The 12882-nt window shown below is 38.7% G+C and overlaps 1 protein-coding gene across 2 annotated transcripts in view; it reads left to right on the forward strand.

The window, feature by feature from the left end:
• The window catches only part of DMD (dystrophin), a 1188090-nt gene that overhangs the window by 850777 nt on the left and 324431 nt on the right, over positions 1 to 12882 (forward strand). For both annotated transcript variants that reach the window (XM_081951523.1, XM_081951524.1), the window contains exons 55-57: positions 2008 to 2180; positions 5425 to 5581; positions 6814 to 6934. In XM_081951523.1, coding sequence (XP_081807649.1) covers positions 2008 to 2180; positions 5425 to 5581; positions 6814 to 6934 — 451 coding nt within the window. The remainder of the gene's footprint in view (positions 1 to 2007; positions 2181 to 5424; positions 5582 to 6813; positions 6935 to 12882) is intronic.

Raw genomic sequence — 12882 nt, forward strand, 5'->3', positions numbered from 1 at the left:
TTGGGTAGATGTGTGTTTGCGTCCCTTTGTCCTCTGGCAGCACCTTCTTGCGCGCAGAACGCCGCTTTGGTGGGAAACCGCTCGCCGTTCTTGCGCGCCTCTCCAGCCACCACCTTGGAAGTGAGTCACGCGGACGGAGCTTTGGGGCTGAGGAGAGAGGCAGGGACGGAAGGAGTGGGGGGAGAGGAGCCGCCCCCCTCAACCTGCAGGCAATGGGGAAAGCTTTCCTGAAATTGGAGGGGGTGTCATGGGAAATAAAAAGGGCGCGCGCTGGGGGGGACGAAGGAGGCTTTGGCGCGCCTTAGAGGCGGGTGGGAAAGCAACGAAAGGGGCAGCGAGGGCGGGTGGTGCCTGCAGGTGGCAAGGCTTGAGCAGGGTGAAAGCGCAGCCCCTTTCGTTGCTTTCCCATTCATCCCGATCAAGCCTTGCCCGAGGGAGCTGGGGATCGGGCTTTGGGTTGGTGGGTGACCTTGAAGGAGTGGGGGGGGAGGGACTGGCGCAGGTGGAGGAAGCAATGCTACGCGGATCAGTGCACTCCACGGTCCCCTTAATGTTCACTCAGGAAGGCGGAGAATGGGACCACGTGTGCTGCACACGTGGTCCCATTCCCCGCCTTCCTGATGACATCACCAGCCTCCCCAGCCATAACCCTCACCGCACGTCACTGGACCATGTGATGGACATGTGGGGGCTGGGTAGGTGTTTGAACTTTCTTTTGGGTGGGGAAAACCTGGAAGCTTTCAGATTTGGGTTTTCCCAGATGTGCCAGTATGACATCTTTAATAAAATGGAACTTTGAGGAATTTCAAGCCTCAGAGTCTTCTTTTGTTGGGGGTGTTACTCGGAACCCTGACAGACAGATTACCATTTGTTCAGGACATTTCATTGGCATGATAGCTTCAAGCTTCAGTTGTTATCTTCTAATTAAAAAATAAATATTTTATTATTATTTGTACATAAATTTGTGTATAAGACAATTCTAATCAGGAGACAAGATAAAGAATAAAGTTCAGAATAAAATCTGAATGTTGATGTGACTAAAATATACTATTCTAACTGCAAAGAGCAGGACAGATAATACACAGAGAGTCTATTCAGGATGTAGGCAGGAAAGAATGCTAGCAACAAGCAGCTGGCTTTCTAAAGAATGTTCCATTGGCAGTCAGTGCCTTCCTAAAAATGAGTGGGAAACATGAATCTTCAAAAGTTTCTGGCCTGAATTTCCACAGTGATAAGGAAAGTTGGCAATTCTACATAAGCTGACAGTTTTGTATTCTGGGTCCCTTTACTGTTCTCCATTCCTCCTACAGCCATGGCCTGGCTGATATTTTGACATAGTACAAAGTGGCTGTTTATTACAGTTGAGTGTTGTGGACTGTACTGTGAAATGCATTTTGTCTGTGGAATTTTACTGAACTTGACATTTTAAAGTGTGCTATTCAGTTGCTTACTTTTCCTGAGATTTCAGTGCTTCAAGATTGGTGAAGCCTCCGCTTCAAGTTGAAAATGTTACACAAGAAGACATACCATGTAAAGGTTAGATTGGCTAAGATTTTGATGCTTAATTGTAACCAACAAAGAGAACCTTTTTTTTTCATCTTTGGCACAGGTTATAGTGTGATTGTGTCTCTAATATTGCATGTATTTAAGATGTACGAACTTCCCATTATTGTAACTAGCATGATAATGGAACACATCATAGCATATAGAAGGAAACTAGCAAATTATATTACAATTTTGAGTACAATTTTTATTTATGTTGGGAACAAATTCTAAAATAATTAAGACTTAAATTTCAACTGGTCTCGAACTAGCATTTTTCTCATTTCAATGCTGCAATAGAAAATGACTAACTGAAAAGGTTCAGGCAAAAACTTAAGAAATCACAAGATCAGCCTTTCAGTAATTTCATGTATTTTATATATTAAATTTCATGTATTAAAATTGTTTATTAACAAAGCTCAAGCAAATGCCAAATTCATATATATCTTTTATGTTTCTTTATAGGAGCTTCAAAAAGAAATTGAAACCCATACAGATATCTTCCATAGCTTGGATGAAAATGGGCAGAAAATCTTGAGATCACTTGAAGATTCTGATGATGGTGCCTTGTTGCAGAGACGCCTGGATAACATGAACTTCCGATGGAGTGAACTTCAGAAAAAATCTTTAAATATCAGGTAGGGCTAAAATAGCAACAGTTGGGAAGCAGAAACTGAAGTGAAAACAGAAGTATTCTTGCAACCCACCTACCTATATAAACCTCATTCTACGTACCCTTAGTCTTTTATTCTAATTGGACTAAAATGGCTGGACAATTTAATCAATGAGAACATACTAGATTACTCCATTACTTTAGAATTATCTGCTACATTATCTGCTCATAAGAGAATCTTAGGACACACAATATTGATGATTTTCTCTATATTAATATTTGCATAAAAAGAAATTAATTCTGATCACCTAGTCACAATGGTTTTGCTGAAATTATTACTTTATAACTATGGTTTTGTACAGTGTAATAGGTAAACGTGTAGCCCATGCTAAATTAATTTCAGAAGAATTACAATTAAAGCAAATTTCAAAAGAAGCAAAGCAAATTTCCGAGGACATTCTGTTTATATGATGTTCTTTCTCTGATATAAATAGCATATTTGAATCATATATAATTGTTTTGGAATTCATATATAATAAATTTTCATTTAACTGGGAATATTTATTTATGATAGTTACAATTAGGAGAATGGACAATAATTTGAGGAAAACTAATTGTAACTATCATAAATGTTCCTTAATTTTTTATATAAATTTAGGTCTCTAAATCCAATTTTGGGTTAGAAAGCTGATGTCTTACTGGGGAAAAGAAAGTCGTTCTGCACAAGTTCATAATAATAAAGGGCATTATTAGAGAAAATTTTAAAAACTGCAGTGTAGAGAGAGTATTGTTTGAATCACTTTTGTTTGCTCTCAACCCTTTTCAGCTCTTTTTTTTTTGCATGACATAAATCATTTTTATAACATTTATTATTAAAAATAAATGAAATATGTGAATCGGGAAAATACTAATGTTTGAAGTGAAAAGAAAATTATTTTCTCTATGTATATAAAAAAGGGATCATTGAAATCTTCATAGCTGTTTCTATCCCTTGAACTTCATAGACAAAAAAGAAAAACAACATATGAGTCAGAGGATGTTTAATAAAGGAGTTTTTTAATAATTTCTTTGCTGTAATTTTGATACCCAATTTTGATACCACTGCTATTAAGCAAATTGAAAATAGTAACCATAGTTTATCATGGTTGCCTTTATTTCTTGAATTAAACATTAAAGCAATGTTCTCATTCTACAGAAAGAGGAAGTATAATAAGACATTTATTATAGCCAACCCATGTAAGAAACATAATTATAATATTATATTACGATATAATTATTACATTAGTATTAGAACTATGAGAAGGCAATAATTGAATAGTAAACAATACAAAAGCAGAATATACATGCTGATATGGGAAACTGTAAAATTATATTATATTGTTATGCTGTTTGTGTTTTTATCTGTTTTGTATTTGTTTTTGTATTTTTCTTGTTTTTTCTTTTTCTTTGTTCTTTTTTACCTGTGGTTTTTAAACTTGAAAATGTTCAATAAAAACTATTTTTTTAAAGAGAGAAACACAATTAAAAGGCATACAGTTGTTATTACACACAACCACGCATGCATGCATACACACACACTTATTTATCTATAGATTGGAGAGTGGACACAATAGTTACATTGCCTACATTCACACAATATTCTGGACCAGCTTACTGTCCTGTTCATTGTATAATGAAAGATGCATTCACACAATATGCTAAGTTTGGACATTGGTAAGGTACATGTATATGTGTAAGTTTTAAAATGCTATGCGAATATAGCCCAGTATCAGATCCCTAAAAGTGATACTGCCATTCAGTTGAGAGGAGATGGGCCTTAAAGTCAATTTATTAGCAATGTCTGTGGCAACTGATATTTTACAACTGGTTTCCTGGCGCTAAAGTGTTCGTGGTGGCCATGTGGGATGTTTCACTTTAATGTCTAATGGAAGATAGCCATGAGAATGTATGTTTATTCAGCTCTCAGAGCAGTTGATAAAGGAAACATCTCCACACTTGTGTATTGGCTAAAATCTGCATTCTAACTAATGGGAGGGGTCTTTACTGCTTTAATTCTATTTGCATTGCCTAAGAGGATTCAGATTTTGCTTTGAACTTAATGGTTTCCATTCTTCTTAATAAAAGGTTCCTTTTGAAATATTCAAGAGTCTTCACTTTCTTAAGTTAGGAGAGGAACCGTTACACCTAGAGAAGTTAAGTGAATTCAGAAATGAATTAATTTAGTCATCAAGCTGGACAAAACTACAATGAGAATTACGGACAAAATACCTCTCAGCATCTACTGTAATTCAGGTTAACATCTGAACAGCTGAACTAAACTCATAAATACTTTCATATGAACACCTACAATTTGTTTTGTATTCTCCCAAGTTATTTTTCAGCTACTGATTATGAAAATTAAATGTTCGTAGTTATACATTTTGAATGTGAGAATCAGTATTCTTACTGCAAATTCTTAAGAGATCAATTTGTCAATCCTGATATACTTTCTTTCCATTCACCACTTTTGAACTGCATTTGCCTTCTAACATCTGTTGTGTAATTCAAGCTCTCCATTTTGAAAGATAGTCACAAAGGGTACAGTGCTCAGAGTCTGAAAAGCTAAACTTTTGAATGTAGATATTTGGCTTTGAAGAAAAATTCACAATAGTGGCTTCTTTTAAGATCCTTTGTTTTTGTTTTTGTTTTTCTTGAAAGTCTCACCCTTTCAAAATAATAAAAAGTTTTACCCCACAAATGAAGTGTGGCTAGCTCCTTCTCTGTAAACATTTGACATCCAGATAACAGTGTTGGGCAGCTTTCAGCAATTTTTAAGCTAGTTTATGCTGATCTTAATAGAGATGGAGCATAACGTTTGCAGAATTTTATATTAATTTTTTATACTTTGTACTCAGTACTCATTACGTTTTTAACATTGTACTCAATATTTGTGACTTTTGGGAGGGAGGGAGGGAGGGAGGGAGGGAGGGAGGAAGGAAGGAAGGAAGGAAGGAAGGAAGGAAGGAAGGAAGGAAGGAAGGAAGGAAGGAAGGAAGGAAATGAAACATATCTATTATATAGCTTATATTTTAACTTTTAAGAAATGTTCAAATGAGTTCAGAAAAATGGAGGGGAAAGAAATAGTAAAAGTTCTGATTTCACATTGTGCCTTACTACTGGTTTACTGGAAATCATCTTTTTCATATTGTCTTTATTTTGCATATATATGAATCAAGGAAGATATTGCTTTTGGTAATATTTGTAACACAGAAACTGAACCTCTTTTTCAGGTCTCATCTAGAAGCCAGTTCTGATCAGTGGAGACGTCTACACCTTTCTCTTCAGGAACTTCTGGCATGGCTGCAGTTGAAAGAAGATGAGCTTAAGCAACAGGCACCAATTGGTGATGATCTTCCCACTGTACAAAAGCAGAAAGATATCCATAGGGTATGATTTAAAAAAAATCTGGAAGTAGATATAAAAACATAAAAATTTGAAAACTATTAACTGATTTTCCCAGGTTTTATGTTGATAATATAATCTTGAAAAAAATAAATTATTCATTATTTAAACCTTCCTAGCTGATAAATATGTCAAAGTAGAACTTGACCACATGTTTAATGGATGTAATAAATATCTCTAGCAATTGGTATGTATTCCCCCACCCAATCTGTTTAAAGGAGAAGATCTGGAATAGATGTGCAGTTACAGGTCAACTCAAATAATTTCTAAGAAAACTGATTGAAAAGGCACAGTTTTACTTGTAATTGATTTGATACTAACTATCTGAACTCATTTTAATTTGATTTTCAACTTGAATAACAGACTTCTTACCAAAACTGTGCGTTACCCTAAAGATACATTTTGTATAGTATGTAAAAATACATTTTGCAAAGCGTGTGCGCAATGAGCCGGTACCAACCGGTACAGGAACTCACCCCTGAGCTTTACATATTTAAGTTTTAAGAATGTCTGTTGGTTATTTATCTTGTAGTGTCAACTATCCTATTAGCATATGAAGGGCGGGGGGAAACTCCTGGCACATAATTTTGTCAAAAGTATAATTTTACTGACATCCATATAGGTACAGATGAAGTAAAGCCAATTCTAAAGGTGCATCGGTAAAGATCCCCTTGTGGCCTCCCACTGTCCATTGTTTGCCAATCCAACACTTTATTTGTGTTTTAAAAAACAGTCTGTGCTGTTCAAAGAGTTCCCATAACAAGACTTTGAAGTGAACGAACTTTCATAGGGCCCAGCTGGCTTGCTTGATTCCTCAGCCCCTCCCAACAACAACACCCCCCTAAGCTTCTACTCCATCCCTTCCATTTCTGTTGTTAAGGTGCAAGGAAATTGCAGGCAGGGATAGAATCCGAATCAGTAGTAAATGCTTTGACCAGGGAGTGAGAACTATTATTTTGGGGGTGGGGGTGGTAAATGTTTAGGCAAGTGAATACAATGTGCCAGATAAGATTGAATCCAGAACATAAGTCTTTGGGAAGGATGTATTTAACCAAACTATCTTGGTATTTTTTAATTTTACTTTTCACTTACTAAAAAGAACATGAAAACATTTAACCTTTCTTTGCTTTTTCATTCAATGACAAAAGGAAAATATATAATCAGGATATGAAAACAACTTAAATGTCAGTTTATATTTTTACTGTTTTCTTATGTAGGCCTTTAAGAGGGAACTAAAAACAAAAGACCCTGTTATCTTGAATGCACTTGAAACAGCCGGAATGTTCATATCAGAAAAGCCTCTGGAAGGACTGGAGAAGTTTTACCAGGAACCGAGAGGTAAATGCTAGAGAGCAATAATAATCTTCCAGAAAAAAGCAGCAGCAGTGGCTAAAAATATATATATATATATATCCATTCTTATTGGATCTCTCTAAATCTTTGCAAGTTTAATATGACAAGAATAAGGAGAATACACAGAATGTAAATAGTAATCAATTTGCAGATTTATGAGAATAGCAATATCAGGTACAATTATGTGTAATTCATTGATCATTATTCTAAATCTGTATTCCTTGGCATAGAGAAGGTTCTAGAATCAGGAATAAAACATATAAAATTAAAATAAGCTTATACTTTATATTTCTAATCCAACTAATCAACTCCCCAAAAGAAAAAGAAAAAAAACCCAGTTATTGGCTCTTCTGTTCTCCATAAACTATATTTTTGCGTTCACTTTCTTCTCCCTCTCTCATCCCACTCCCTACCTCCTTTCTTCTCTCTGTCGTCCTCCTCTTCTCTACTTCCCCTTTCTCTCTCCTACTCCTTCTCTCCCCTTTCCACTCCTCATTTCTCTCTTCCCCTTCCCCCCTCCTACCCTCTCCGCTATCCCTCTCTCCTTCCCCTACCTCTCTCCTTTTCTTCCCACTCTTCATCTCATTTGCTTGGTGTATTTCAGCTTCTGAGCAAGCTCCATTTTATGTTGATAGTATTTATAGTTCCTTTTCAATATACATATTTAATTTTAAACATATAAAGTAAAAATAGAACCAAGCAGTGTACATATATAGTCATTGTACTTTTATCCACCCCCAGCCTAATTTTGGTCAAGATATAGATCTGGTTACAGTTCCCAACTATTCTCAACATTATCTTTATATAATTATACATCCTTACGCGCTCCCAGTTTGTGATTCTGCCTTTAAGTCTCAATAGTTTCCCATTATAAGTGTATTTCATGTTTCCTCTCCAATTTTTCTATGTCTTGGATTAGGTTACCTTTAGCTGTCTGTGAATGGCAAACCTTGCTGTTCAATATTCATTTCAGCTCCCTTAATCTAAACATCTCGCTGTATTTCATCATCTTAAAAGTTCTATGTGTATCCATGTTTCATTTATTTTAACCCATGCTTAGTTATCCTTCTGTTGCCGTTTCCAGTCAATTTGCCACTCAGTTTAATTATCATGTATAAAAGTGAATAGCAAACCTCTGCTTTACAACCTCCCCATGTCAGTTTCATATTTATCCACATTCCATAAATTTTGGCTTTTGTTTAGTTGTCTTTCCATTATTATATTCAGCCAGTTAGCAACTCCATTTTATTGTCATGTTTTTTATAACCTCCCCACATCAAAATCAATATCATATTTATCTATATTCCATATATTTCAACCTTTGCTTAATTATCTTTCCATTATTGCATTCAATCAATTAGCAACTCCATTTTGTTGTCATATTTAGAGATAAAACCTTTATCTTAGTTTTATATTCTCCCAGATAAAAATTCCTGGTTATCTGATTTTTTTCTAGTAAGTTGTTTGTCCCACATCTCTGCTCCTGCTCTCTCCCTTCTCTTTGCTTCAGCACACTACTCTCCCCAACTTTCCCTAAGCCACCACCAAAAGGATGTTTTTTATTTCTCTTTGTTGGGGCAAAACCTTCCCCTTCAATTTTCCTTATACCACTAGCAGCCTCAACCTCTTTTGTCTGCCTTTTGTTTCCCTCCATTTCTACTCCGTCCTTATGTTGCTCCCCTTTCCCGCCTTTTTATAATATCACACAATTCTTCACATTCCCAGCTTTCCATGATGTCCAGTTCCAAAGTTAGAATTAGCTATACAGTTCAAAGTTCTGGTCCATCTTAAATTTGTTCACATCCACTGTTATAGGGGAGAACGGTGGGAGCCATCTTGGTCTTTTGTTCTTCCTTAATATTCAGTTCCAATATTTCAGTTAGTTATACAAAGTCTTATTTTGAGGTTCTGGTCCACCTTAAATTTTAGCTACTGTGGGACCGGAAGTGAAGCCGGGGCCATCTTAATCTTTGCAATAAAATAAAACGATGAAGGAGGGAAGAAAAAAGAGAGAAGAAAAAAAACCTTTAGCATTTGTCCAATTCTTATCTCTGTAATAATTCTTCCCCCTGTTACCTTCTGTCTCTGATCAGCCAAAGCTGCTTAACCCACAAATATGAACTAACTGTTGGTCAGTCAACATTAGACCAATTATACACAATGCTCGTTCATTGCATCTTTGAAACTCTGCTATCTTCTTGGCATCATCCTCGTCATCTGGATTCCAAGAAGTCACGTCCGGTGGATTCTGTACAGCATCCCACAATCCTTCAGTACGCAGAAGTAGGCTGCACTTCATTGACCAGGAAACATAGTTTGTTCCATCCAACCGGGTTATCAATGATAAATTTGCTCATGGTGCATGTGCCATCTTCTCCATAATAGTAAACACTTATAACTAAACAGCTATCTGTATACGGTATTGCGTATCAACACCAACTCTCTCTTTAGCTACATCTGGTAGACTCTGAGCCCATAACCAGTGTTAAGTAATTAAGCTCCCCGTTAGAAGAGCGAGTATGCAGAGAAGCGTAATGAGAGTGATATGGTAGAACACGCACAAACCAGCATACAGAGACACTGAATAGTATAAAAATATAGTAGTTTACTATGTAGAAATATAGAAGTATTCAGAGTCCAATTAACAGTCCAAGTCATACATGGTTCAGTAATTCAGTTATCAAAAATAGTCATTCTAACACACAACATATAGCTAAACAGTAGCAAACCACAATACCTCAAAATACACCTGATCAGCTTCTAACAAAACAGAGAGCTAACAGCCATTCTGGCTCCCTCTTATAGCTGCTTGAGGTAACAAGCCAATTACATCTGTGAATCATTTAAAGTAACAGTAAAGTAATCATATCTTATATACATTGACAAGCCAAGCCTAGGGTTACATCCCTAACAATATCATGTCTCCTGCTCTTGCAGCTTCTGATTTATAGTCAGGGACGTGCGGTCAGGGGAGGCAAGGGAGGCAGAGCCTCACCTCTCTTCATGAAATAATAGTATATAATATTATATACTATATATATATAATATTATAATATTATATACATCCGTCCGTCCGCGCCCGGGAGCTGCAGAGGCAGAAATGTTGTCGGCGCTCCCAGATGACGAAGCCACGAAAGCGACTGGGGTTCCCCAGTCGCTTTCATGGCTTTGTCATCTGGGAGCGCCGACAACATTTCTGCCTCCGCAGCTCCCGGGCGCGGCCGGACAGATGTAGCCAGAGCGGCGCCGAGGCGGTCCGGGCGGACGGAAGAGCAAGCGAGCAAGCGAGCGATGGAGGATCAGGCAGCCTGATCCTCGGTCGCTCGCCCGCCGGAATGCCTCGGCGCCACTCTGGCTACCTCCGTCCGTCCGCGCCTGCAAGCTGCGGAGGCAGAAATGTTGTCAGCGCTCCCGGATGACGAAGCCACGAAAGAGACTGGGGAACGAGAACCTTCCTGCCTCTGCTGGACTTGCGCAAAGTCCAGCAGAGGCAGGAAGGTTCTTGTCGTTCCCCAGTCGCTTTCGAGGACTGCGGAGCGCGAGCCGGCGGAGCACGCTCAGGAAGGCAGGGAATGGGATCACGTGTGCTGGAGGCTGAGGCAGCCTCTGCCTCCAGCACACGTGGTCCCATTCCCCGCCTTCCTGATGACGTCACCAGCCTCACCAGCTGTTAACCTCACCGCACGTCACTGTTTATAGTAGTTGATTAGTTGAAACTTCTCACACAGTCAAGGTTGGATTATCCATTATCAGAGAAAAAGAGATCAAAATATTTGGTTTCTATTTGATAGCTGAGACCAAATTAGAGTTTATATTGAGTGGGTTCAAAAGAAGATGTGCTTTTTTTCTTGATTATTTTAGCTGGAAGGAATTCAAACAAAGTAAAAATATTGGTTCCTGTTTAAGATCCAAAACCAAATTTAGCGTTTATAATTATATGGGTTTGTAGATGCTTTGTTTTGTGTTCTTCTATTCAAAGCGCAGACAAAGAACTTCCAGGGGGCTGGTGTTACAACCTTCCACCTTCCTTTCTTGCTTTTCTTTTAAGAAGAAAAAGTCCCGATCTGACCATCAGTATTATTTATGTTCTCCAAATTCCTTTGCCTTTTCCAGTTTTAATTTATAGTTGTGGGTTAGATAAATTCTCTTACCAGGTCTGTTATTTCTCCCCGTCTCCGCCTGTTCCAAACTTATTTTGACAAAAAGTCCAGCATCTTGTCAGCCGTGATGGCTGCCACCCCAACTCCGATTCATAGGCAAATGTCTAACCCACGAGAGATCAGTTGCTTCTCTGAGGGTCTGATGAGACACTGCCCTTCTTCGCCTCCACCTTCAGTGAGGGCTCAGATTCAGAAGAATCTTCGCATATGGTTTGTCAGACAGGGTTCATGTGAGACTCTTAAGAGCCCACATCTCCCACGTCTGTCCAGCTGGAGCACTTCCTTTCGTCTCCTAATCTAATATTGTTTGAAGTATATGGAAATAGGTGACCATAATGCCACTCAGGTGGACTTGATGCCACTGATACAACCGCATGATACTACTCAATTTGAGCCAGTGCCACGGATATAACACAAATATTTTGCTTTACTTTATTGTCATTGTATGTATATACACAGTTTACACATATAACGAAATTCACATAACACATCAGGCCCAACACACATAACTGTTCTGACCCCCATCCGTCCAGTAATGAATGCCGACACAGGCTTAGCTGGATGCCACACTTTAATAACAGGACTACAATCTTGGTGGCTGAAAGCTCAAACACGAACCCACAGATAAGAACTATGGCAGCAACCCAGACTCTGACAGATAAAGTTAACAGCTTCTCTAGCATGTTACAAACAGGAATCCAAAACAGTTCAGACCAGACATACTGCAGATTACTTTAAACGGTTGTGTCCTGTAAGAATTCTCCTCCCAAAATCTCTGTTTATATAAGCTCTTGGGAGGGGCCATGCCCCAACCACCTGAGCTTCGTTATCTTTTATGAGCTTGTTTCCGGAGCAGCTGTTGCCTTCGTTTCTCCACCCGTCTTAATCTGGCATCAGAGACAAACTCCCTCTGGTCTTCCCCACTGCTCCATGCCTCAGGCGCCCCCTGGTGGCCACCAGCCTCTCTGGTCCCTGCTCTGTATCTGAACCCTGCCCAGGGTCCTCCACCTCCTCCATAGCCGACTCATAGGGGTCATCGCTATCTGAGTCGCTCAACAGCTGCAAAGGATCCTGCTGGATCACAACACATAACAATCCCCAAACACCCCACTACCACCAAAAACTACCCCGCCCATAAACCATCCAAACATCCATACAACAGACTAAGTAGTGCTGTCCAATAGCTCACTGATAGTGGCCCTTTAGTTCATTGTTGAGTACAATTATTGCTCTGGGATAAAAACTATTCAGAAGACGTGTGGTCTTAGTTTTAATTGTTCTGCATCTTCTGCCAGAAGGTAACAGTCTAAATAGATTGTAAGCAGGATGAGGAGAGTCTCTGAGAATGTTATGCAACTTCCTCAAACAGCAAGATGTAAAGATGTCATCCAGGGCTGGTAGCTGGAGCCTGGTGATATTCTGGCCAGTTTTACTGATTCTCTGTAGAGCTTTTTTGTCCGCTACAGAGCTATTCCCATACCATGCAAGAATGCCATATGTCAGGACACTCTCAATAGTGCTGTGATAGTAGGACAGAAGTAGATGCTGAGATAGATTTATCTTCCTTAGCATTCTCAGGAAGTACAGCCTCTTCTGTGCCTTCTTCACAAGCATGTTAGCAATCATGGTCCATGAGAGGTTCTCCGAGATATAAATGCCCAGAAATATAAAACTACCAACTCTCTCCACCTCCTCACCATTTATGTACAATGGTAAATATACATCTCTCTTCCTCCTGAAGTCAGTACAATGGTAAATATACATCTCTCTTCC

Source organism: Natrix helvetica (genome assembly GCF_964273705.1).
Source record: "Natrix helvetica genome assembly, chromosome: 4".
In the NCBI taxonomy this organism is placed as follows: Eukaryota; Metazoa; Chordata; class Lepidosauria; order Squamata; family Natricidae; genus Natrix; species Natrix helvetica.